Source organism: Alexandromys fortis, unplaced genomic scaffold (genome assembly GCF_014885135.2).
Source record: "Alexandromys fortis isolate MF-2015 unplaced genomic scaffold, M_Fortis_MF-2015_v1.1 scaffold_215, whole genome shotgun sequence".
Taxonomy (NCBI): domain Eukaryota; kingdom Metazoa; phylum Chordata; class Mammalia; order Rodentia; family Cricetidae; genus Alexandromys; species Alexandromys fortis.
Window position 1 is genome coordinate 236,870 of NW_026068086.1, and position 26,059 is coordinate 262,928.

A 26,059-nucleotide genomic window follows, 5' to 3' on the forward strand; every position below is an offset into this window, starting at 1 on the left:
ACACATATATACATAGACTCCCCATAGGAGTCAGTTCTTCTCTGCCAGGTGGGCTCTAGGAATGGAGCTCCTGTCGCCAAACTCTGAGGTGAGTAAGTCCTTTTACCTGCTGAGAATCTCACTGGGCCCATCTTCTGCTCTTAAGATGTTTCATTGCGACCGTATTCTTCTCTTATGCACAACATGGCACTAGTGTTTGAAGTTTGTAGCATCACCGTAAGGTCTTGTTCAGTGTCACCTTTCAGAGTCTGCCAAGTGAATATCAAGGGGGAGGAACTAACCCCGTAGCATCTCTCAGGGACTGAGCACCCTTTCCAAAGGCAAAGCTGGCATTTCACTGACAGTTCCTGGGCAGCCTGGGGGTGTTATGGAGGATATGGGAGAGGTAACTGATGTCTTCCTCTGAGGTCTGTGCTCCAGCCTTGATCTCTTTCCAGAGAGCTCCTCATGGAGTCTATGACTCATGTGTTGGGAAGAACCCCAGGGACAAGTCCTTGCCAAACCGTGTTTAACTGATTTCTTGTGGATATGATTAGGATAGAATAGAAGTAGAATGAAATGGAACAGATCTGTCGGGATGGGATAGAATATATTGAAATAGGAGAAGAAGAGAATGGAATAGAGCCATTAGAATAGATTAGGATGGAACAGATCCATCAGAATAGAATAGAATACCAGAACGGAACGGAACAGCACAGTCGACTAGAAGAAAACAGGATTAGAATAGTTATCACGGTGAAAACTGCTTTATCATTAGGATTAATTAGGAAAAAAGTGCTCTACCCAGGTTCAGTGGAACATTACTTTATTCTCAGCACTCAGGAGGCAGAGGCAGGAAGATATTTCTGTGAGTTTAAGACCAGCCTGGCCTACATAGTGAGTACCAAGCCAGCTGGGACTATAGAGTGAGACTCTGTCTCAGAAAAAAAATTATGCAGACACAGAAAGTTATTTACTTGCATAATGGTTCTAAAAATGGGAGAAAGAGAAGGAAAAAGGGAAGGACAGAAGGAAGGAAGGGAGAAAGAGAGAAAGAAAGAAAGTTCTTTCAGAGTTCAAACAAGTTAAATTTATGGACTGTTCCTTCTTGCAAAGAATAGCTAGTCTCTATAGACAGACTCTTTTCTCTACAATAAAAACTCGGGCCTTGGGCCCATGTGGACACTTCCCCCTCTTCGTTAGAGAAAGGGAACATCCCAGTAGTGATAAAGAAACTGGGCAAGTTTAAGAAGAACCAGGTGGGGCTCAGATTGTATGGTTCTCATACTGAACTATCAAAGTGAAATTACTCACAGGGCTAGTTTTTCTTGCTCATAGACCAGCAAGCCCCAAAGCGCTCCTGCTCCTTTTCTCTTTTAAAACTTTACCTTTGTTGGGTAGTGGTGGCACCTGCCTTTACTCCCTGCACTCAGGAGGCAGAGGCAGGAGGATCTTTGTGAGTTCAAGGTCAGCCTGGTATCAAAGCACGTTCAAGGTCAGCCAGGGTTGTTACACAGAGAAACCCTGTCTTGAAAACAAACAAACAAGTAAAAATAAAACTGTCTTCCTCCTTAGAGCTCAAGATAGACAACTCCCAACTAAAATCACTCCTGTATTTAAGAATGTGTAAGAGGCACTCAGAGTCGGTTCAGAAGACATACGGGAGGGATGTGTGATCATGGTCTGGAATGTCACCTCCGAGTTTTGAAGTGAAAGCAAATCTCTAAAACCTGAAAAAGTTTCACCACCTAGTTGAGTGTAAAACTACTGTTAACTCGGAGCGCCCTGACGGAAATGCGTTTGTTGAGAGTTCCATGCACACACTGTAGTTAGCGGCGGTGGGGTAGGGAGTGGGGTTTGGGGGGGGGGGTTAACCATAATTTAAAAAATAGTTGAAAAAAAATAAGTTATCTTCAATAGGTCATGATGTAAATATAGAAAAAAGATAGCTATAGTGTCATGTGGACTACGCTTATTTGAAAAAAATGTTTCACTTTAAGGCTCTCTGCTTTAACACATGCAAGGAAAGGTTCATAGTAAGATGAATTATTATTCCCAAGAACGTCATTTTAGTACCTCTGATAGTGTCGCATGTTTTTCCCACTTATCTGCACGAATGGCAGCATACAGTTGTTCAAAATAAAGTCTGACCCACGGTGGGCCATGCAGTCGGGGATGAAATACACTCACGACAGTCAAAGCGATACTTGGCACTGACCAAACAGTGTTCTTATTATTTAAATACAGAATTTCCCAAAGCAAAGTTAATCCAGCTGGCCATTATGTACAAAAATGAGTGGATATTAGTTTACAATATAAACATATATCGTATGAAATTCAGTACAAAGATAAATTTTAAATAAATGTTATCTGTGGAAAAATATAAAACGTGAGTGATAAAAAAGTTCGATTTGAGTGATTGTTCAATATTTGGTGCTTAAAATATTTCAAAAATTATTCATATATATGAATATATACAAATATATGGACGTGCGTGTATGTGCATATATATTCTGGCGGGAGGTACAGAAGGTGTGAGAAATAAGGAAACCGTGTATGTTCGGTGTGGTTTAATAAGTGGCAGAAGAGAACCGAGGGAAGGTTTCCACATAGGCAAGGCTCACACAAAATAAATAAATAATCAGAAGTGAATGAAATCCAGTTTTCCACAGGTCAATGCTACTCGAAATTGAACTAAGAAATACTCAAGTGAATGTCACTCAAAATCGAATAGCACCAAGGAACTTTCCAGAGAAGATAAACGAAGACGAATTTTGACAATGTGCTCATACTATTATGTATATAGTAATTGGACTTCCTCTTTTAGTCTTCATGAAATTGACCTTAGTAACGGCATTAGCGCCTCCCTGTGATGCTGAGTGCTAGGTATCTTATAATGACGCCACACAACTCCATTGGTAATCTGCCTGCATTAACGAACCATAGGATGCTAACTAACAACCATCTTTCTAGGCAAGTGCCAGATCCCAAATCTTGCCTCCTGACCCCAACGTTCTTTCTTTATGCTCTGAATTCTGCAGGCATTGGGACCCTCTCCATTGGCCCAGTGCGGGATGCCTTTGGCTGGCATCCTGAACACATTTCCCTCAGGGCACAGGTGGTGAAGGTCCAAACCAGCTGCTAGTTGACGCAGGGGCAGCAGAAGCAGCAGATGGTCCTGCAGGGGTTCTTCTTCTTGTACTGCACCGCCTTGCGCACCTGCGCCTTGGCCTCGCCCGTGTAGTCGAGGGTCTTCTGCACGTTGAGCTCGATGACATTCAGCGTGTCCGCCTGCTTCTCCACCAGCACAGCCATCTGCAGGAAGAGCTCGTGCACGTCGCGGATGCGACCCTCCAGCCGCAGCAGCTCGCGGTGGCGGCTCTCGATCTCGTTGAGCGCAGCCCGCGCGCCCTTCACATCGGCCAGCAGGTTCTCTGAGAACACGTCCCACTTGCCCTGTTCGAACATGTCCTCGATCTGCTCGCCCGACACGTCCTTGCCCATGATCTCCAGCTGCCGCTGGATGCGGATCTTGCAGTTGTCGCGCTGTTTCATCTCAGCCTGGTTGTACTCGTACATGGCCTGCTGGAAGGCGCGGGCCAGCGCGCTGTATTGCGCTTGCGAGATGCGTGCCACCGCCGATTGCGAGCCGTGCCGGGCCTCTGCCTGCTCGCTCAGCTCCTTCATGGAGCGAAGCTTCTGGTGGATGCCCTCGCCCCGGGTCTTAATGGCCTTGGCGATGGAGTTGGTGTCTCGCTTGATGCTGCTGAGGCGTCGCATGGACGTGAGGAAGCGGACGTTCTGCCTCCCCAGGCGCTTCACGTCCACCATCAGCAGTTGGTTTTCATCCTGGATGTCCTGGATGACCCCGTACAAGGACTTCAGGATGTGGTCGGTCTCGAACACGATGTCCTCGTGGGGAGCGTCAAAGTCATCGCCCCCGTCTGGGAATTGCTGGTCATAGCTCCTAGACAACTCCAGAAGCTCTGCGAGCCGATCCTTCATTTTGCCTACAAGTAGAGACAGCAGTCAGAATCCTCTAGCGACAGTCAGATCTTTTCAATAAGAGGGACTGAACCTCAGTGCTACTCATTCCTTTTCCCTGGGTGCATCAAGGGGCTCAGTGGCCCGTGCCATTTCACATACAAGTCGAGACATACGGCTCAGACTCAGGCTCTTGGCTGTATTTCACAGCCTCTACACAATGTACTCCAAAGACACAGGCACCCTCAACTCAGCCACTAATTTAAAAGTTTAGATTGCTTTGGGAATTAACTTTTTTTCTTATTTCTTGTTTCTCCATCAAGAATTAGACACATGAGCCTTGGTGGTGGTGGTGCACACCTTTATTCCCAGCACTGGGGAGGCAGAGGCAAGAGGATCTCTTTGAGTTCTAGGCCAGTTGTATCTACAAAGTGAGTTCTAGGACAACCAGAGCAGTTACACAGAGAAACTCTGTCTCGAAGAAAATAAATAAATAAATAAATAAATAAATAAATAAATAAATAAATAAATTAGACACACAGATACAAGGGGAAGGGGGACCAGAAATGTTTGCAAACTATTTAATAAAGACAATGTACTAGGCTTTGTGACAGACACTAATTTTTCTCAATTTTTTTCCCTGTCACTGTTAAACATCCCTCCCTTGTACTTTAGAACAACTCTTAAAAGTTAAGTTGGCTTATTTAGTCTGCATGGTGGCTACAACTCTAATCCCAGCATTTTGAAGCAGAGGCAGGTGGATCTCTGAGTTTTGAGGCCAACCGGGTCTTCAGAGTGAGTTCCAGGACAGTCAGAGTTACAAAACAAAAAAAAGTAAAGTACACTTGACGTCACAGGCTGCACGAGAGATGATGACTCAGTGGTTAAGGGTGAGGTTCTGCCCTGGCTGAGGACCTGAGTTCAGTTCTCTGCACTCATGTCTGCTGGTTCACAACTACCCATAACTCAGGTGATCCAATACTCTCTCCTGGCCTTCATGATCAACTGCACTCAGAGATAGACAGACAGACACACATACGAAATAAAACCAAAAGAGATGAGTGAGCATGGCGGTGCACACCTTTGATCCAAAGGCAAAGACTGGTATATCTCTATAAATTTGAGGCTAGCCTGGTTTACATGGTGAGTTCCATCCCTTGCCAGGGCTACGTAGTGAGACCCTGTCTTAAATGAATAAATAAGTAAACAGATATATAAATAAATAAAACTAATGCTGTAAAGGTGCTGGGTGGATGGCTCAGAGGATCTGTTTGATCTTGAGCCCCTATAGAAACAGTGGATGTGGCCGTGTACACCTGTAACCCTAGCGCTGGGATTGCACAGAGGGCTCTTCAGGGCTTGGTGGCCGGTCAGGCGAAACAAATCAGGGAGCTCTAACTTTGGCAAGAGATTCTGTTTCTAAAAATAAGGTGGAGAGCGACCTAGGAAGATACCAACATGCTTGCACACACTCCTGCACATGCACCCTCCCACACAGGAACACATACACACACACACACACACACACACACACACACACAAATAAATGCCAAAGCAAAACCTGTTTGAAGTAAATTAACACCAAAATAAAGGCAATTCTAATAAAGTGATGCAAAACAAAATTTGGACATCAAAGTCAGGTGCAGAGGTGTCCACCTGTTGATCAGCTGCCGGGGAGGCTGAGGCAGGATCAACACTTGAGCCTATGAGTTCCAGTAGCACAGCCCGGGCAACACAGCCAGACCCCACTAGAGGGGAAGAAAAAGATTTCTCTAAGGAGATTTCTTAGCTCCTTTTCCCAATATCATTTTCTAATGGTAAGCATTGTTGACATTTTTTTCACAATCAAAAACCATTTATACAAAAAATTTGAATCATACGAAATTACGACAATAATATAACATAGTCTCATATATACATAATGCAGCAGAAACATTGCCCCTTTTGCGAGGTTGGTACAAATTCGTTGTTAAGACAAAACCATGTTTCCTAAGTATACACATTTTGAGTGGAGTGAAAATGTGAGTTGGGGCTAGTTTGCCCTTATATATGATGCTTTCTGGTTAGGAAAAAACCTGTTCCTAGGACATAGTCTGTGACAAAGCACAGCTCCCAAGAGTTCCACAATCACGCAGAGGACTTGATCTCAAAGGCTTCTTTCAGGTTGACATAATTAGTGCCATACAGCAGTGCTGACGGAGGGTGGACATCTGGATTAGTAACCACGGAGAAATGGTGAGCACTGGCCATGGCCTCCCAGCTTCCAAAAACTTTATCTATGTAAGCCAAGTAGAAATTCTATTCTGTAATGGTAATTCTTAATAAAACACGTTTTCCTGCTTAAAATGTCATTTCTGTCCTTTGGCGAGTAAAGTCAATACCAGGCTTTCTCAATGACAGTGAATGTCATTCTCCTTGCAGAATAATTGACTGGACAGTAAAAAGATCCAGCCTGCGGAAAGACTTGGGGAGAAATTATGAGGCAGATAATGGTCTAAGATGTCTATAGCTTAATTATTTTTAATTAATTTTAACTGACATATAAACATAAGATTAATACTGAAACCCAGTCTTCTGCAAGAGCTGTATGTGGCCTTAATTACTAAGCCATTTCTCCAGCCTCTTTTTTCCCGTCCCTTTGCTCCCACCAAGTTATCAGGAAACATTTAAAAGTAATAGAGGATCCTGAGACTTTTAAAGAAAATGCTGGAAAGAGGAAACATGGGTAGAAGCCATGAGGACAGCTCAGCAACACATACTGAAAGCTTTTCAAGTAGGTGTTTATTCTGAGGACAGATGGGAAGATGTGTGGAGTCTGTGAAATACGCATATTCCCACCACCACATTAAACTTGCAGAAATTCGGAAATGGCTTCGAGGCACCGAATGCTGAGCGACTTACTGGCTACTCCGTAAGTCACAGAGTGTAGAAGGCCGTCTAATGAGATGGAACGCACAAGTTCTCTCGGGTAGGAAAGGGAACTAGGGAGAAACTGAGGCAGTCCCACACAACTATTTGAACCAGACTTGAGCAAGATGCGTCAGAGTGTTTTCCTTGAGTCATGGGATAACATGACTTGTCACTATTATTTCCGTTTGCTGTTTTGTATTTTCCATAATCTCATGAGCTACACATAGATTGATGATTAGTTGTAATAATCTATGTGTGACTGTCAGATTGACATTCCGTGTTCCCTGAGGAAGTACGCTAACTCAGTAGCACAGAATGGGAGCCACATCCATCTGCTTAAGGTAGTGTTCAGTGCATTCTACTCTCCAAGAAGTGGGTGGACAAAATGAATACATTCTGATGGACACAACAAGAAGAGAGCATCGATGCTTTCCTTGAGTCTTGACCAAGCCTTGCAAAACATTATCATGGAAGGAAATTGTTGGCAAAGGGAAAGAGTCGCACATCTCAGATTTCTAGTACTCTGTCCTTAGGTCATACGCTCTCTACTGCTCCTCTGAAGCTGGAAAGAACTATGGGAAGAGACCACCTTGTTCTCAGCGTGGAGAGCAAAGCAGAGTCCAAAGCACCTTGAAGATGGCATCAAAATGTTCACAGAGTGACTTGTGTTTAGAATCTCACCACCGGACACCATAGGTCCTCAACCAGTAAAGATCTAAAAGCATTTAAAGGTACAAGTCCTTAACCTGTAAGGAAAAGGGAAGGGCAGAGGGAGTGTCCAGGCCCTTTGGCAGGCATTAGCTGCCATCTCCAAAGTTCACACCGGAGTACTACATGCTGAATTGTAAAAACAAACAAACAAACAAACAAAAAACCAACCAACCCATAATGTATGGTTGTTTAGGTAACTTTGAAGGTTTTAAGTTGGGCTCCCTTCTTAGCTGCCCTTGGTAGACTGTGGTCAGCAAACTTGAAAGGCCTAGAAGCCATTCGAACTGTCATACCTTGGTATGACAAACCAATTTATACATCAAGGAAATGTTGCCTAATACCAACAAATAAAATCCTTCCTGGCTTCACAGCAATATGTTACACGTATTTTGACCTGTGGTGAGGGGAATCAGTCATGGATGCGCAGAACGCAGAGCAGAGAGGGGTTCAGATTGGACCATGGGGAGTTTGTTGAGAGGGGAACTGGAGAAGATGGGAGGGAAACAAATCCTACAGTCCTTTCTAAACGTACACTTATGATAAACACGGGTTTCAGACTTCATTCTGCTTTCATGTGTGTCTTTGTTAACGTTTCTATCACTGTGAAGAGACACCATGACCATGGCAACTCTTATAAAGAAACCATTTAGTTGGGGCTGCCTTACAGTTCAGAGGTTCGTTCATTCTTATCATGACAGAGAGCATAGTGGAGTGTAGGCAGACATGGCGTTGGCTATGTCTTGATCAGAAGACAACAGTAAGTGGACTAGACCCTGGTGTTAACTTGAGCATAGGAAACCTCAAAGCCCACCCCGACAGTGACACACTTCCTCCAACAAAACCACACCTCCTAATAGTGCCCTTCCCTGTGAGTTTATGGAGGACAATGGCATTCAAATTACCACAATGCTCAAAGTTCAGGAAGTTTAATGTTTTCCTTTCAATATGAACTTAAGAACACATTTAGACAGTATTTGCTGTATCTAACTATGGAAGAAGCAGAAATGATCTTGTCCCCAAGAGAGCATAAACAGTCACTTTTGTATAGTGGTCAAGCTCTTATTTCAGCTTCTGTGACATCCAGCTGTTAGGCCTGGGGCTTATAGTAAATTTTAAATAACTATTAAAGGAGACGATAGCTACAGATCAAAAGGTGTTTGCTGGACCATAGGAGACCCTGGGAAAAGCTCCTATAGCACTGCTTCTCTGGTGGGTGCGGCCCACACTGGGGTACACTGCCTGGCTGGCAGAAGGCACAGCCCTACCCACGCTTGATGAGGTCACGGCCTGCTCAGCTGTGATCGCCCTGTATAGAGCTTGCTCAACCACTTACTCCTGCCCAGCCACCCCCACAGCACAGTCATCTGGCTGGGAACAGGACATTCCACTCTGTCACAGTAGCTTCGTGGTTGTTTTAAGCTCACCCATCAGAACACACCCTTAAAAGACAACACAGGCTCTTCCCCCAACCCGTTGACTCAAATGCATTAAGAATCATTTCACTCAACTGAGTAATCCTGGATGTTCTGCTCTGTTTCTTGATTTTAAAAGCGGGCATACCAAAAAGGAAGAAGGTATCCTTTTGTTTTAGCTTGTTTTTGAGACAAGGTTTCTCTGTGCAGCCCTGACTGCTCTCTGGAACTCAATGTGTAGCAAACTGAGATTGGACCACCTCTGCCTCCTGGGTGCTGGGAGTAAAGGCATGTGCCACCAGCATTTAGCAAGAAAGTATTCTTTTATCTTTTAGAGATTATAAACTTAAAATACTTTCTTGTTGTTCTCAAGGTAATTTAAAAAAAAGAAAAGAAAAACCAAATAGGGTTGGTTTTTTTAAAAAGTGCATTTGCCAAAACCATATTTAACCTTTCTGGAGGGTGCATTCAATGCACAATATGAGAGTTTAATGATGCTTTATTGAGAGGGAGTATAATTATAAAGGATAGGGATAGAAGAGTGCTAAAAGTGTTTGCTGTGAAACTCTCTCCTAGATATGGCCGCACAAACAAGACCAGAACCACGGCAACATGGAGGAGCATGGAAAGGGGACAGTTTCGTGGGGTACCATCCCCAAACACAGAGCTATACAGGCAACCACTGACTGCCGAGAGACGGAGGATCAGCCCCTTCCAGGGACAATCTCCCTTACTGGTTATCCAACACACTGGTCAGCCCTGAAAACATGCCCAACCAACCAAAAGTGGACTCAGCAGGTTCTATTTCTATACTGTGCAGATACCTATTATGCATATACATATGCACACACAGATGTAGCAATAATAAAGAAAAAGACTATAAGCTTTGGAGTGGAGGGGACATGGGTGGGAATTGAGGGAAGGTACTGGGGGGGATGAGAAAGAAGAGTTGTGTAATTCCCTTCTAGTTTAAAATGTGTAAATATTAAAATTAATTTTTAAAATTTAAATAAGTGTCCCTTTTAATTTTTAGGCAAGTGAGATTGCCCCGTGGATAAAAGACTTGCTGTGTAAGTCTGACAATTTACGTATCTATGAAATTTCTGACTGCCGCCACTTCCCACGGGGGACATTGTGAGGAAGCTGGAGAGAGACTGGGACCACGCGAAGAGAGGGGCTGAATGACTGAGCCTGGACACGACCAAGGGAAGTCCATCCAGGGGTTGCTAATCGTGGAAGGTTTATATTGGCCAATTCATGCTACCCTCACAAACATAAGAAATGACTAATAACTACTAGGGGTGCTTTATTGTTAAGATACTCACTGATCCAACCGTCTTTGGGTTGCTCTGTGCCTCCCAAGTGTACTTTTTTTTTTTTAATCCCAGTTTTGGAAGCTAATAGGAATCATAGAAAATTCATAATTTATGGAAAGTAAATTCTCATGCATTTCAAATGAAAATCTGTTATAATTTGAAATGAAAATATAAGCAATATTCCAAATAACTGTCTTGATGATCATAATATTTGATGATCATGGCCTAAAGTATATATTTCTAACTGCACATCATGTTTATGATATTCTATTCATTCATTACCTAAAATTTTATATAAAGCAGAAGCATTCGCTTTTCAAGAATCACACATTTCTTAACAAATGGGTGGATAGTTGTGTCTTTCCTGTCGAAAACTGTAGTCACACTGCCCTTGCAGCACAGGAGCCAGGGAGCAGCGTCATGTTGCCCATGCTGCACAGGACAGCACAGAGATACCCGGTAGCTTTAACCTTGGCCAGGGTTCAGTCTGATAAGAGATCTATCTGGAGAACCTGAAGAGCCAGTTTTGGAATGGAAGTGGGTAGTTTTGAGTGTCCCTCAATTCTACTGTTCAACTCACCCAAGTAAAGAGCAGCCGGCGGGTACAGACCAACCTTCCAACTGTCTACCACACAGTGTCAGCAAAACCTGAACCAGAGCGGTTTCTCACCACCGAACTAAAAAGAACTGAAATTAGTGGGAGTTTAACTAAGTCTCTAAAACCTGTCAGGAGTTGATGAGGCCAGACTCATCCTTCAGAATGTTAAGGTGACAAAAGAATTGTCCTCAGACCCAGGGGTCTACTTAGAATCCCCTATCTAGACATTGAAGGTTCAGTCCTGGCTGTTACGTAAAGTCATGTTCTGATCCCACCTGTGCCACTGATGGCCCTCCTCTGGGATTCCTCAGCTTCCAGGGTCCCAGTAGGTACACAGGGGGGATTCCCAAGAAAGGGATGCAATTCCTAAGGGACTGGGGCCTTTCAAGCCCGCCTTGGTCGCCTTTCCTTGTTAGCTCCCTTCTCCCATGAATGAATATAGACCTCAGTGTTGGGAGAGGACTCAGTGGATTGTTCCATGAGGAGCTTTTACACAAGAAAGAATAAACACTCTGTCTTTGCTATCTGCTTTCATCGGTTCTTGAGATCCATGGGACCTTAATCTGCACCAACCCTGGAGCTATGATGTGGAGCACATTTCTCTGGTAAAGCAGAGGATTCTGGGAAGTTTCTTCTGGATAGGGACATCCCACAGAGCCACTGAGAAAAAAACATGCAGAACATTCCACCAACAATTTTTTTTTCGTAAACTATGCAGGTAAAACTAAATAAAACGAAGAATGATGAAGGCAACCCTGAAAAGCTAAGAAAATTCTAGAAAGAAAGAGAATGGTCACATGGGCTTTTATGTTCAAGCATCTCAAGGTGGTTCTTCCAGTTCCACACACTTCCGAGGCTGTGAAAGAATCATGCATGACGTGTGTAAGCCAGTCTGAGCCCTGATAACATGCCATGTGCCCGTGTGTCCATCACTTTCCATCTTATTGTTTGTGACAAGGTCTCTCACCGAACTTGGAATGATTCAGCTGGGCTGCCTGACCAGCAAGCCCCTGGGGTTTTCTTTTCTCTGCCTGTTTCGTGTGGGATCATAGACCCGAGCTGCCATACCTGGCTCTCCACGTAGGTGCCAGCGATCCGAAGTCAGGTCCTCAGGCTTGTACAGCAAGAGCCCCCCGGAGTGGGGTGACAGAGGAAAGGTTTAAACTGGCAACTGGACACCTGACTGAAAAACTGTCTTCAGATGAGGAAGGAGCCTGTGGGCTTGGGCAGGAAGATGAAGATATCAGAATTCCAGGGGGATCATCATCTGAGAGGAGATTTAGACAATCTGGAGTTGCATATTTGGAAAGAAAGCCAAGCTAACGAGACTAGAACAAGGCGCGAAACGAAGCCAAACCGATCACAAGGGGAGGCGTGGCTATGCTGCTAGCGGAAATGGAGAAGAGGGGGGGGGGGGGGGGGAGTAACTAACTATCTGGAAAACAGACCATACAGTGTGTTTCAGAACATAATCAGGATATAATACAAGGTTCTGCTTCAATTAGTGTGCTCATAATATTAATCACTGAATATTGATCAGTCTTAAATCATGAAGAGTTGTACTGGGGGTGGGTGTGCATGTCTTGATAGAGAAAGGGGGAAATGGGCTAGGGCACTAGCAATGCCTAAAACTGAAAAAAAAAAAAAAAAACAGAAAATTGTGATAGAGGTACGCTGTTTGGAAATTGAAGACACACACCTCAGGGGGTCGGGTGTGGTTGAGTTTGGTGGAAATGAGAAAGAAGAACTGGGTTTTTTTCATTACATGTTTAATGGAATTAATTGGTTTTCCTCAAATATGTAAGTTTGATAAAAATTAAAAAAGAAAAGAAAGACATAGACATACTATTACCTATTTTTGCAGGGGTTAGCTAATCATAAGTTCAAGGCCTGCTTGAGCTAAAGACTGAGCTCAAGGGCAGACTGGGAAGTAAATGAGACCCCATCTCAAGAAAGGCAGCAGGGGTACATTTCAGTCACAGAGTGGTTTTCTAGCATGTGCAGGGGCCTGGGTTTCATCCCTAGTACTGGAAAAACAAAAACAAAGAAGTTGTAGGTGGGATTCTAGCTATTCATCAGCTCACTGTGCCCTTACAGCACACTCAATCAACATCCTTCCTGAAGGTCAGAATGAGAAGGGGCGTGAAAGGGGAGAAGAAAGGGAAGGACAGAGGGGAGCTGGGAGGCACGAAAGGGGAAGACTGCTTCTGCAATGCAACTACCAACCAGAAGGCGGACGCTTTGACTTTGGGCTAGTGTAGGGGGGATGAAGACTTCACAAGAGCCAGGCATGGTGGCACACACTCCCAATCTCAGGTGGGTGAGGCAAGAAGATCGCTGTGAGTTCAAGGCCAGTTTGGTCTGGTGTACGTAGATAGTTCCAGGACAGCCAGGGCGGCATTATAGAAAGACCCTGTCTTGAAAAGATGGAAAAAAAGAAAAGAAAAAGGAAGGAAGGAAGGAAGGAAGGAAGGAAGGAAGGAAGGAAGGAAGGAAGGAAGGAAGGTGAAAGAGAATTCAGAAACTGTCTTCCTGCTGAGTGTGCCTCTTTCTGACATTGACTCTGGGTAGATTCCACTCCAGAATAAATCCTTAAACACATTTACGAGAAAATCAGAAAGTCTTCACGTGTTAAGTTTTGATTGCAATAAACCCAAGCTTCCCACAAGGCTTTAAATTAAAAACCTGAAAATGAAAATTACCCAGGCCAGCTGTGGTATGCACACGCGTGATCTCCGCACTGGGGAGGCCGAGGCAGGAGTACAGTGAATTCATGTTCTGCCTCCACAGTGACAAGGACATGGAAACGGGAAAGTTGAGACCATGATCCTAAAGTAACTCTCACAGGGCTGGGGTGATGGCTTAGTCAGTGGAGTGACGAGTTCATTTCTCCAAATCGACATAAAAACAAAGAAACAAACAAAAACAAAAAACCAGGCCTGGTGGCACAAATTTGTTCCCTGGCTCTGGTGAGGCGGAGACAGGTGGACCCAGGAGTTGGCTGGCCAGTCGACCATGCTAATCAGGAATTTCCAAACAAGTGAGGGGCCTGGTTCAAAAAACAAATAGAATATACCTTTGGAACGGTGCCTGAGTTTGATCTCCAGCTTCCAGGTGCTCAGAGGAACACACACATGTGACACACACACATATATGTGACACACACACACAAAATAAAACAAATAATCCTCAACTAATGAACACTTAAGCTTTTTATACAAATCAAAAATACAGTAATAGAAAGTAAAAGAGGTCTTGGCTAACATGACATCATAAAACAATAATAAAAGCAAATATCATTTTTTTAATCTAAAAATATAGACAAAGGGATGAATAAAATACTGAGAAACATCGCAATTACATACAGAGAACTGGTAAGTGATCACACGCATATCAGAATAATAATAAGAATTTAAACTAATCAGGCTGCCATAATTGGCTGGCACATACTGAATTCTCTGTAACTTTACCATAAACTCTCTAATATGTCTCGGGAAATTATAGATTTAAAAATGCAAAATCAATAAAAGAAACACAAGTAAAAAAAATCATAAATCTTTATCTTCCCATTAGAATAATGGTAACAGTCTGGAGAAATCCCAGAGGGAAAGAAAATCAAGTGTAAGGACATATAACTGGAAATCTCCGCACAACAGGAAGAGAATAACAAGGTGCTAGCTAGACTTAGCAACTTAGCTCAAAATAAAAGAAATAAAAATACAAGCTTTGTCTGTGCTTTCAGCACTAAGACTAAACTGAAGCAATGAAAATGAAAAATGTTCACTTGTTTATGCTGAGGACAGCAGTGTGGAATATTAAGGTGATTGTCAGTGAGCCAGATACACAAATGTCCACAGCTCCCAAAATTCAGTTAAGAGCAATTCATAACTTGAGAAATTGTCCAGTTCGATGTCAACAAAGACATGCTGACTAGGCAGAACATTCTCAGTCTCAGCTGTTAACCTTTGACGACAAGTTGATGTGCCTATAATTTGATTTCTTAAGGAGCACATTTTATCATCTAAAAAGTATTTCATTCTTTTGGAAAAAAATAAAACATATTATATTTATGTATGAAACTCCCCAACAATAAGAAATAAATTTTAAAATTAAGGTAGAGAATAAACAGTAGAAGACACATGCTGTCTGTCTCTGGCCTCCACCCACTCAAGAAATAAGGAATTAAATTTCAAATTTATGTCTACGCTTTATGTCATAGAGGGAAGCAAACAAAATGCTGGGCATATTAGCTAGCTTGATTTAATCATGCACATTGCACATGTCTATTTAATGTCACAAGGTACCACACAAACTCACAAATATGATTTATGGATCAAAAATACTAACAATGTGCGGTGATTTGAGTGAGAAATGACCCCCATAGTCTTGGGTATTTGAACACTTGATCCTCAGATGGTGGCACCACCATTCAGGGAGGTCTAGGTGATGTCTCCTTGGTGGAGGAAGTATGTCTCTGGGGGAGAGTTTTGAGAGTAAAACGCCCTGCCTCCTACTAATTCACACTCTCTGTTGTGTGCTCAAGATTCAAGCTGTGAACTCTCAGCTTCCTGTTCCAGCCACCATACTTGCTGCTTGCTGCCAAGTTTCTCTGCTATCCTGGGCTCTAACCCTCTGCAACTCAAGGACAAAATAAATTCTCCTCAAATTTCTCTTGATCTCGTTTTATTACAACAGAAAATTAACAGAAAAGCAAGCAATACACAATGATTTGCAGTTTAAATATTAAATCCTAATAGCTAAAAAAGTAAATAAATAAAAAAATCACAAGTTCACTTTTCTTGTCCTCAGATAAGTTTGTAAAAGCAGAGGAAAAATAAGTCAGCAGGATAATAAGATCAACAATTGGCCAGAAGAGAAGAAAAAGGAAGGAGCCATCATGAGCTGCAAAGCTGGGAGGAGGTTACCAATTGCAACACAGGTATTGCAACCTCTCTCCCCTGTGTGGGAGCCAAGTTCACAGATGAGAATTCAGAATCGACACAGCTCTGAGTGCATGCGCTTCACCCCTTGGGACATTTATAACAAAACCTCAAAGGTGACACTCCTAGACCAAGCATAGTGACTCTAAAAAGTTATTTTAAAAGCTATTTCTATTGCATTTATTTATATATTTATTTTTATTTTATGGGCATGAGTGTTTATCTGCATGTATGTATGTATGTATGTATGTATGTATGTATGTATGTATACCACGTGCATGCCTGGTGCCTGAGTGGTGCAGAAGAGGGTGTCAGATCCCCTGGAACTGGAATTACAAATGGCTGTGCTGTGGGTAGCCATGTGGATGCTGGAAACCAAATCTGGGTCCCCTGCAAGAGCAGCAAGTGCTTTTGACTGTGGGGCTCTTTCTCCAGGCCTCACATTTATTTATTCATGTTGTGTGAAGATTGTGGGTATCAGTGTTCATTACCATGTGGGTCCTGGGCTTCAAACTCAGGTTATTAGGCTTGGTGACAAATGCCCTTCCTCACTGAGCCATCTTGCTAGCCCTATACTCTTTTTTTTTTTTTTTTTTTTTTTTTTTTTTTTTTTTTCGAGACAGGGTTTCTCTGTAGCTTTGGAGCCTATCCTGGAACTAGCTCTTGTAGACCAAGTTGGCCTCAAATTCACAGAGATCTGCCTGCCTCTGCCTCCCGAGTGCTGGGATTAAAGGCATGCGCCACCACCGCCCGGCTAGCCCTATACTCTTAAAAGTAATTTTTTAAAAGTCTAACACACAAAATAATGGATTTCGGAGCTTTAAATTTGTTTGTTTGATTTTGATTTTTGCCACTGTATATTACACATTGGGACATTAAGACCAACTTCTAACCAGAGCCGATTCTGTGAAACACCCAGAAAGTTCCTTCTCTGTTCCGTCCTATTGATTTCACTCTTCAAATGGAGGAATCACTTTCTCCTCTTTCAGCAGCATTTCCCTCCCAGCACATGCACACGCACGTGCACGCGTGTGCACACACACACACACACATACAATCATGCACACACGCATACACAGGTACAAATGTGTGTGCATTAGCATGCCCACATACACATGTGAAGGGATCTCAATCTGAATCTAGAATCAGCAGATCTCCCTTTGCTGCGAAGGCGACCCTTGTAACAAAAGCCACCCTCCTGGCTTCGATTTGGGTGTGAATTGGGTGTCTTGAGACTGTGACCTCTTCTCTGACTTCAGACTGGGTCTATGAACTGACACCCCCCACGCTTCCTCTTTCCTAATACTCACCATTTGTTCCCCTGCTGAGCAGTTTACAACACAGTCTCTTGCTGTTTGGGTTCTGCTTGCCCGCAACCTCCATGGGGTCGGGGATTGTGCCTGTGCCCGTGCCTGCTGGGTTTGTAATGTTCTCTATAGTATCTAACATGGGGACCCTTGATAAATGGTTCTCAAATAAATAAGGTCACTAGGATGCTTCTTTTCAGTCACTTTTATGAGTCACAGGTGAAAGATGGTCCTTGACCTCCCAGTGGCAATAAACTCAACAGTAGAGGAGGACCAGGCAGTGGTGCTCAGAGGAGAGTGTCAAACTCTGAGAACATGAAGTCTTCTTAGAGAACATAGGGCTGGAGGTAACTCCCAGTGGCTTACTCGGAGAGGAAACTGAGGCGGAGATAACTTGAGCAGGAGCCTGAAGCACACACAGAGGGCACAGAAATGACAACTGCCCGACTTCTCCGGAATGAAGGAGACAGCAGAGTGCCCTCACTGACCAGGTTATTCTGCAGACGACTACTGTTTCCTGCAAAGATCTGATTCCAAATCAAGATGCTCTCAAGTGCCTTCCCCTCCCAAGAAAAATGATTGCCCATTTCTGTGAGTCAAACGATGTGTTTTCTTGCATCTATGAATGTTTAATCTTTCTTCCCAAGCTACCTCTTTCATGCTATTAGAGGGTCATTAAGGGTTTACAGCTAGCACCTTGACATTTGCTCTGCATAAGCCTTCCTGGAACTTCCTGTCCTTGCAGAGTTACTGATTCCTATAAGGGGACCTTCCTTCAAGAACAGCTTTTCAAGGAATTTGATGTCTCTGCATCTGAGATGAGAGAAAGCCAGGGCGAACTTTCTTTCCTCTCTCTCTCCTTTCCTTTCTCTCTCCCCTCCTTTCCTCTCTTCCTCCCTCCCTCCTTTCCTTCTTCCATTCCTCTTTTTCTTCTTCTTCTTTCTTGCTCCACCTCTTTGGGTTTTTTTTTATTTGTTTGTTTGTTTGTTTGAAATAGCCTAGGCAATTCATTCTGATATTCATAACCTTCAGGCTACACACTGAAGTTTACTAAGCTGTTTCAGGATTTTCAAAGGTTTAAATAGGTGTTGGGGAGAGAGAGGCAATGACAGCAGTAATAATACAATTCTGTCCTTCCAGGCTGTTACACCATATGAAAGGACTCTGTCAACAATAAAGAGCCATGAAATATCAACAAGACATTGTTTCATTTAGTTTGCTATAGTAAATAAAAAGGCTACAAGGTGGGCAGTGTAGCGATAGTACAAAATTCATCTCATGAACTATCCTACTTTATCCAAAATCACATTGTGGGTCACTAGCCCAATGGGTGTGAGCAGAAAGTGAGGAAGGAAGCTGGGAGAGGAGGCAGGCTGTGCTGCCATTCAGAGCTGACCCTGAAGCCAGAACATGTCCTACTTCCTCCATTATTCCAAAAAGCTGAAATTCACACTATTAACCAATAGTTTCTGTAAAGAATATTGCTTCACATCTTTGAACAGAGGGAGGTGTAGAACAGTCCAGTACACAAAAAGAAAAACTTTATTGGGAAACTTTTATCCCGAGTATCTTAGGACCCAGTGAAAAGAAAAACACCCTCAGTGATCACTAAAGACACATCATTGTCTCAACTAGAGAGTCCAAACCCCCAAACCAATTCACACTAAAAGTTACCAGTTAGTAAGCCTTATAAAGAACTTGAATGACATACAGTAGTCTCCAAGACCCATAGGCCTAGAAACTGAACCACAAATGCTTATGATAACAGATGTTTTTGTTTTCAGCAAAAGTCACAGAATGGCTAGAAGAGAGGAGGGGCCAGAGGGGGGCTCTGAGGAAACCTGCCAAAGCCAACCATAGCAGTGACCCTCTCTTAGGGAACTCCCAGCAGAACTGAGGAAGCAAGACAAACGCACATGAAATAGTAATGCAAATCTTTCACTTTCTATTGCGAGAAGGACTTAATGAACCATAGGCAGCCATAGGAATTTAAACAGACATCTAAATTTAAAAGAGACAGGTAGGTTGAGATGTCTAAGAAGGCTCTAAGTTGTCCTCCATACAACAGGTGACTATTGATTTCCCGATAAATCTCAAGTGTCAAGATATTTAATTCACAGAGCAAGAAAACATCGAAAGGAACCAAGTTTCATATGTCGGAACATTTTAGAGCTTTAGACTTGGTGAGTTTGGTTAAGTTTGTGCACAGCATCAGCTTGGTGTCTGTATCTTTAAAGGACCCAAAGTCAAGATGGTCAATCAATACTGTGTTGAACAAAAACCAAAGTATTTACCCAAGTCAGAAAAGATCAGGTCATCCAACAATGAGAATGTTGTAGAGTTGGGGATGGACTTGGTGGGGAGCGGCTTGCTGGTGAGAATACCTGTGTTAGGGCCAATGTCATTGACTCAAATGCCTTAAGTACAAAACAAGATCTCAGCAGACCATAACTGAATCATCTGTCAAGCTAATGCCAAGAGGATAAGGGTGCACCAGGGTCTGCTCACTGCATGAGGTTCTTCAAGTTAGGGGCAGGAAAGTACTTGTCCAACCAAGATGAAATAGGCACCCACAGGCAGATCACAAGCCACGAGTGTGAGATTTGGAGTTTTTATGTTCATTTTCTTTTTTTTTTTTGATTCTTTCACCATGAGACCCACAACCTGTTGATTAGCACCCAGGCCCCTGGTCAGCCTTTCTACTGACCAAGAAAACAAAAAAAAAAAAAAAAAAAAAAAAAAAAAAAAGGAAAAGCTGAATAGACATTTAGTGCTTAAGAAACAGTTCTGGAGGCTGGAGCCCTGAGACTCTTCAGAGGCTCTTAGTTTCCATAAAGATGTTTAGTCCATTATATCCATGGTGGGGAGTGTGGCAGCAGGCAGACGGGCATGGAGCTGGAACTGTAGCTGAGAACTCATATTTGATCGATGAGAGAGAGAGAGAGAGAGAGAGAGAGAGAGAGAGAGAGAGAGAGAGAGAACTGGGAAGGAGGCAGGCTTTTGAACCCTTAAAGCCCATCCTCAGTGACATTCCTTCTCCAATAACACCACACTTTCTAATCCTTTCCAAGTAATTCCACCAACTGGGACCAAGTATCCAAATACACGAACCTATGGAGGCCATTCTCACTCAGACCACCGCACTGGAGCAATTTATGGTAACCCCGGTTGTATTCCTTGATGGATCACATATTTCTCCAAAGGAAAGCGGGAGAAAGATGCTACACAGCAAAACAGAGGCCATGAAGTGTTCATATTATGACTGGAGCTATTCCTGCTCAGGGAAGAATTGTTGTGATAAAAAAAAAATGATGGTAATTTGAGTTTAGTCTGAAGTCTAAGCAGCTATTTAATCATCTGTTTCTTCAGAAAACAAGTCAGCATGTAGGAACTATGGATCAGGTGCTTGGAATAAATTTCCAATACTGTCAATCATTATCTTTGCTCGTAGTAGTTAGAGAACTTATCACAGGAGTCCAGTGAGAAATAAAATACTTAATCTATTTATTGAGCCTAGAATAATGCCTAGACTACAAAAGCACTCAATACATTGACCGTAGTTTGGTTTCTGTTGCTAGGCTAAAACACTGACCAAGAACAATTTAATAGGCTTTGTTTGGCTTACATGTCCTAGGACATAACCCATGACTGATGGGTAGACAGGAGCTTGGGGCAGGAACCCGAAAGCAGGAACTGAAGCAGAGATCATGAAGGAATGCTTCTTACTAGCTTGCTCTCCATTTCTTGTTCAGCTTGCTTTTAAACTACAACCCAAGACCACCTTCTCAGGAATGGTGCTACCCACAGTGGACTGGGCCCTTTCAAATCAAATATTAATCAAGAAAATGTCCCACAGATATGCCTGCTGGTCAACCTGATGGGGGAAATTCCTCAGTTGAAGCTCCCTCTTCCCAGATGACTCTAGTTTGTGTCAAGTTCACAAAACTAACTGACATAAAATCCCAGTTATTATTTGGTCCAAATTTTGCCCAAGGCATGTAAAATTTTACATGCCAAGTAATGTCTAAGCTCCTCACCACCCTTCAGCTCACACCAACTCTTCGTTTGGGTGGGAGGCTCCTATTCCAGTCACTAATGAGGAATACAGGCATCTTCTTACCTCTTCCCCCTCTTCCTCACTGCCCAGCTCTCAAGAGGCAGTGGGATCCTGCATGTTAATACAGTGTGAGTTCTATCAATGCCTTCCTTCAATTCCCTGTCTCAGTACCACTTTATTCTAGCCTTGTTCATGCTCTCATCTCAATATTACAGTAATCTCTCAAGGACCATGTAGCTCCCAGCCAATCTGTTCTAAGAGTGTGTGTATGTGTTCGTGTTTATCCACGTATATGTGTGCACATCTTCACGTGTGTGTGGGGTGCACATGTTCACGTGTGTGCAGGTCCACATGTGTCTGCATGCCTAAGGTCAGAAGTTGACATGGTGCCTAAGCTCTCTCATTGGATCTGGAACTTATTGATGGAGGTACACCAGAAGGTTGGCAAGTCCTGGGACCCTTCTGTCCCTGCTCACCCAGTGCTTAGATCACAGGTGACAGCGGTTTGCCTTACATGGGTGCTGGAGATCAGACTCTAATCTTGGCGCTTGTGTGGCAAGCGCCGTGCTGCCTGAGCCATCTCCTCAGCACCATTTTGTTCTAGTCACATGTCTGATGCTGTTTCTTTCCTCGGAGGCCTGGAGCCCATGTGGCATTCGGACCTTTGTGATCCTGTCCTCTTGTCTTTCCACTCTCATCTCTCTGCCCTCCCATCAGCCCACTCCTAGGAAACAAGCTGGAGTTTCCTGACCACAGAATACTGTTCCAGTGCTCGGCACTGCTGCTGTCCCTTCTGCGGGGTCACCACCCCTCCAGTTCCTGGACAACCCTCACCCACAGGCAGGTTCATTGTTTAAAGTGTCTTCACATCATCATGTGTCAAGCCCAAGCCAAAGCTCAGGAACGCAATGCCTACCACGCTTTATCTTTTCTTTCTTATACAAGACGTGACTCTGTGCTGTGAAGGGAGGGATGAAATATAGCAATTAAAGTTGTTTTAAGTTAGCTGTTGTCCTTTACTATTTAGGCGCCTCAGAGGACTGGGATGTGTAGTCCACCTTAATCCTCACAGACCCTGCCCAAGAGACTCTGGTGAAAGCCTGATTCTTAATTACACGGCTCCCTGTACACACATATTTAAGATAAAGTTTAAACTCATAAATTATTCACAGTAAGAGATGAACAAGAATTAATAGAACAATTAATACGGCATGATTAATTCAGCATGAATACATTCCCTCTCTTGAAGTATCTTACCGCCAAGTGTGGTGGCATACACTTTTATGATGAACACTCGGCAGGCCTAGGTCAGCTTGGTCTACATAGTGAATTCCAGCCCAGCCAGGGCTACACAATGAGACCATGTCTCAAATAAAGTAAATCAAAGTATATTACTATTCCCGGAATCTTCTATTTAATATATCAGAACGCAGGTAACTAAAGTCATTGAGGTCAAGCCAACCCTCAGAATGAGGAGCAAAAACCATCTAAACCAATGAGCCGACAGCTGCTTCGATCTAGTGGTCTACAGAGAGGAACCACTCATTAGTCATGGTGTTCTTAAAAAGACACATTGCTAAGCATGCCCACAACTGCCCAGGGGTAAAAACAGACTGCATTTACCCTTACACAGCTACTCAGTAACATGGAACATGGTTTATTCAAACACTTAAAAGTCATGTCTCACTAATGTACCTTTAAACCACATAGCGAGTGAAAAATAGGCTGCCTGCAAAAACAAGCAGGGGACTGGACCTCCGACTTCCCCTTGCTGACCCACCAATGATCCAGAACATTCGGAATCTCAAGATTTCAACACACACACACACACACACACACACACACACACACACACACACACTGAGGCAACTCCTTTGGGTATAGGTTTCTCATAGCACCCCTCCCGTGATGCTGAATTTCCCTAAGAATCTGCTCACCTATGGCCCTAGCTGCCGGGATAGCACTGTGTCCATGACTGTATACGTGGAACTTGATGAAGAGGCCAGAACAGACCATAGCCATGTAGCTGCTGTCTAGGGCTGACCTCAGCTCACCTAGGGTCACAGTTACTCCTGTCTCTACTGAGCTTCTAGACAGTGAAGTCTGTTTCTAAGAGCTATTATCCAGCCACTGTGAGACTTTGATCGTAATGTCTGGCTCCAGGAACCATCTACCTTCTTCAAAAGCTTCTGTATGTTTCCTAAAACGCTAATTTGGTAAAAGAAAACTATCTGAAATATTGTTAATTCCAGAGTGACTTACAATCACCCCATTAAATGTCCTGTTCCTACCAAGTAGTGAAAATAATAACCAAGTGACTATTGGATAACGAAACTCCTTTTCTACTGAGCTTCTGCGTCGACGCGCGTGATTTTAAGGGTTATCTCAGATCAGCCTAGTGATCCTGGCTGGTATGTTGTCCCACCAGACGCTTTAGGGAACTGAGAACTTGAATAGTTACTCCCTAAACCGCCTGCCCCAGTTTGACAACAGCAGTCTCATACCCTGGTCGTATTCTAACTCCGGGGATCCAACCCCACTTTTCAAAGGCTTCTAATAAGTCGCTCAATTAGAGCAGCCTCGTGACTCATTTTTGGATGCCCGTGTAAAAACAACAGCTCCTCCCTCTACTGAGAAATGGCTCGAACAAGTGAGAGAGTCACAGGAAGTAAAACTCGGGTCTCAGCTGATGTTCGTGGAGTCAAAAGGCCGACAGAATTCCGTGGTGTGGTTGCCTGAGCAAAGCCACCAGGTCTCCCTCCTAAACACAACTCCGGAAGGTCTTTGGTGGGAGCTGTTTCAAGGCGATATCTATGTTCCTGTATTTCCTGGCTCCTGAGTCATACTGTCAAGTTAAAGTCGAGAAGTGCTCCTTCTGATGTGTTTGAGAAAGTGGCGACCAAACCGAAAAGAGCACCTCCATTCAATAAAGCAGAATAAAACAAAACTCAGCATCGCGACTGAAAACAAATGTTGCTCCGGGTAGCCCTATAAAGTCAGTCTACATTCGTAAATTTCTGAAGCACTTCTGACGAAGCGTTCATTATATTCTCAAACATTTAAAAAGTTTTCGGCTCCAAGTGAGAAACCCAAAGCCCTCCTCCTGAAGGTAGGTACCTAGACGCTCAGAGAGAACCACACCCCAAACCCACCTGCTGTTGCTCAGCATCCCTGCCCTGCGTCAGCACGACCCCCACCCCAGCCAGCCCTACGCCCCGCGTCCTCGATGCTAAAAAAGTTAGGGAGCCAAGCGGACTACCGCGACAAAACAAACCGTGATCCGGCGTCCGGACGCCCGGAGAAAACCGGGGCCGCGTGTCCCGGCCGTCTTGCTCCCTGCGCTTCTCGCCGGCTCCGACTGCGCTTCTCAGCGGCGGTGCGAGCCCTGCTCCACCCCGACCGCATCTGGACGCCGCTGGCCCCGCCCCTGCAGCTCTGAGACCGCACAGCTGGGTGCCAGGCCCCGCCCCGGGGACGTCCTCCGCTAGGCGCGCCGCTTCCCGCCCCGACACCTGTCGCCCGGAACCCAGGCAAGAGCCACCTTCCCCGCCCAACTGCCTCTAGATATTGCGAGAGGCGGCGTGGACCACCCGGGAACTTCCTCTGTCTTCCCTCGCGCTCTGGGATGGAGAGATGGGCAGGGCGGGATCCGCCGGACTTTCCCCGGGGAAACCCTGTCGGTGCAGATGACATTTGCAGTCCCGAGCATTTCCGAGGCTGGTATGCTAGAAACCATTTCTGAGCGTGGGTGAGCTGCGCCGGAGAGGACAGGCGGGATGGCTGAACCAGTGGCTGCCGGTCACTGAGACACTGAGCCCCGCCTTCCACCAGCCCCTTCCCGCCTCCTCTCAGTGGGGGCACCCACAGGAGTATTCTTGGCACCTTACTGGAAACTCAGAAACAGAAAAGGGGTGTTCAGTGAGGAGGTGGGAAACAGCTTGACCAACAAATGATTTGTGCATCGACGCTAAGAAACCACCAAAGAGCTCGGGTGCCCAGAGCCGGAAGAATTTGAGGGACAAGATAGCACAGGAGGGACAAGATAACACGAAGTAGATCCACAAATGGCGAGGCCAGAATGACAATCTCCCAGGCAGAGCAATTTCAAGAAACTCTGTTCTCCTGGAAATGAAGCTTGGGCCGTGGAAACTGAGTATGGGCCATGTAGAGGGGCTATCACCCACCCATAGATAGTAGGGTGGAGGGAGGTAGCTATCACCACACAGAATTGGCATGCACTTCATCCAGGGCTCAAGGTCAGAAGGAACACTGATGCGTGCTCCTAAAATGCTGGTGGAGATGGAACTTTCCCCCTGATGTCTTTCTCCTCTTCACTCCTGTTATGAAGGTCAACCCAAATGAAGTCCCTTTAAATAAATCGCTCTAGCTCCGGGCCGGCCTGGGAGGTGGCTCCGGGGGTAAAGCCCTTTAGCTTGAGGATCTAAGTTAGAGTCCCCAGAACCCACATAAAAATGTTGGGTCTGCTAACCCATGCCAAGCTTTGGGAAGGAGGGGCCAGCCAGGCTTGAATCATTAGTGAGTTCCCCGCCAGTCGGAGACCTGGTTTCAAAGGAGGTAAATGATGAGGTTCCTGACTGAATCTGAGGTTGTCTCTGGCCTCCCCAAGTCCAGGTCCACTTGCAACCCGCCCACGCATGCCTGACCAATATTATCCACAGCTGTTGAAAGGTCACAAACAAAGAGGGAAAATTAACCTGCCACAAAAGAAGGGGACCGGGAGACTGAGAAAGGTCTCTTAGCAGTGGGAGGTGGGAGATAGAGTTAAACAAAAACAAAAAAAACCAGCCCTGGACTTGATGCTCTTGCAGAGGAACCAAGTCCGCC

General features: G+C 44.4%; 2 protein-coding genes across 2 annotated transcripts in view; one reads left to right on the forward strand and one right to left on the reverse strand.

Moving 5' to 3' along the window:
• Positions 1 to 24,653, forward strand: part of LOC126488646 (uncharacterized) — a 77,575-nt gene extending 52,922 nt beyond the window's left edge. Inside the window, exons 4-5 of the mRNA XM_050122264.1 lie at positions 9,573 to 9,902; positions 24,381 to 24,653. Coding sequence (XP_049978221.1) covers positions 9,573 to 9,902; positions 24,381 to 24,653 — 603 coding nt within the window. The remainder of the gene's footprint in view (positions 1 to 9,572; positions 9,903 to 24,380) is intronic.
• On the reverse strand, positions 178 to 24,629 carry Stx11 (syntaxin 11). The gene is made up of 2 exons (XM_050122260.1): positions 24,489 to 24,629; positions 178 to 3,989 (listed from the first exon to the last, which is right to left on the reverse strand). The coding sequence occupies exon 2, from the start codon at positions 3,982 to 3,984 to the stop codon at positions 3,121 to 3,123; it is 864 nt and encodes a 287-aa protein (XP_049978217.1). The 5' UTR covers positions 3,985 to 3,989; positions 24,489 to 24,629; the 3' UTR covers positions 178 to 3,120.
• Positions 24,654 to 26,059: the final 1,406 nt, after the last annotated feature.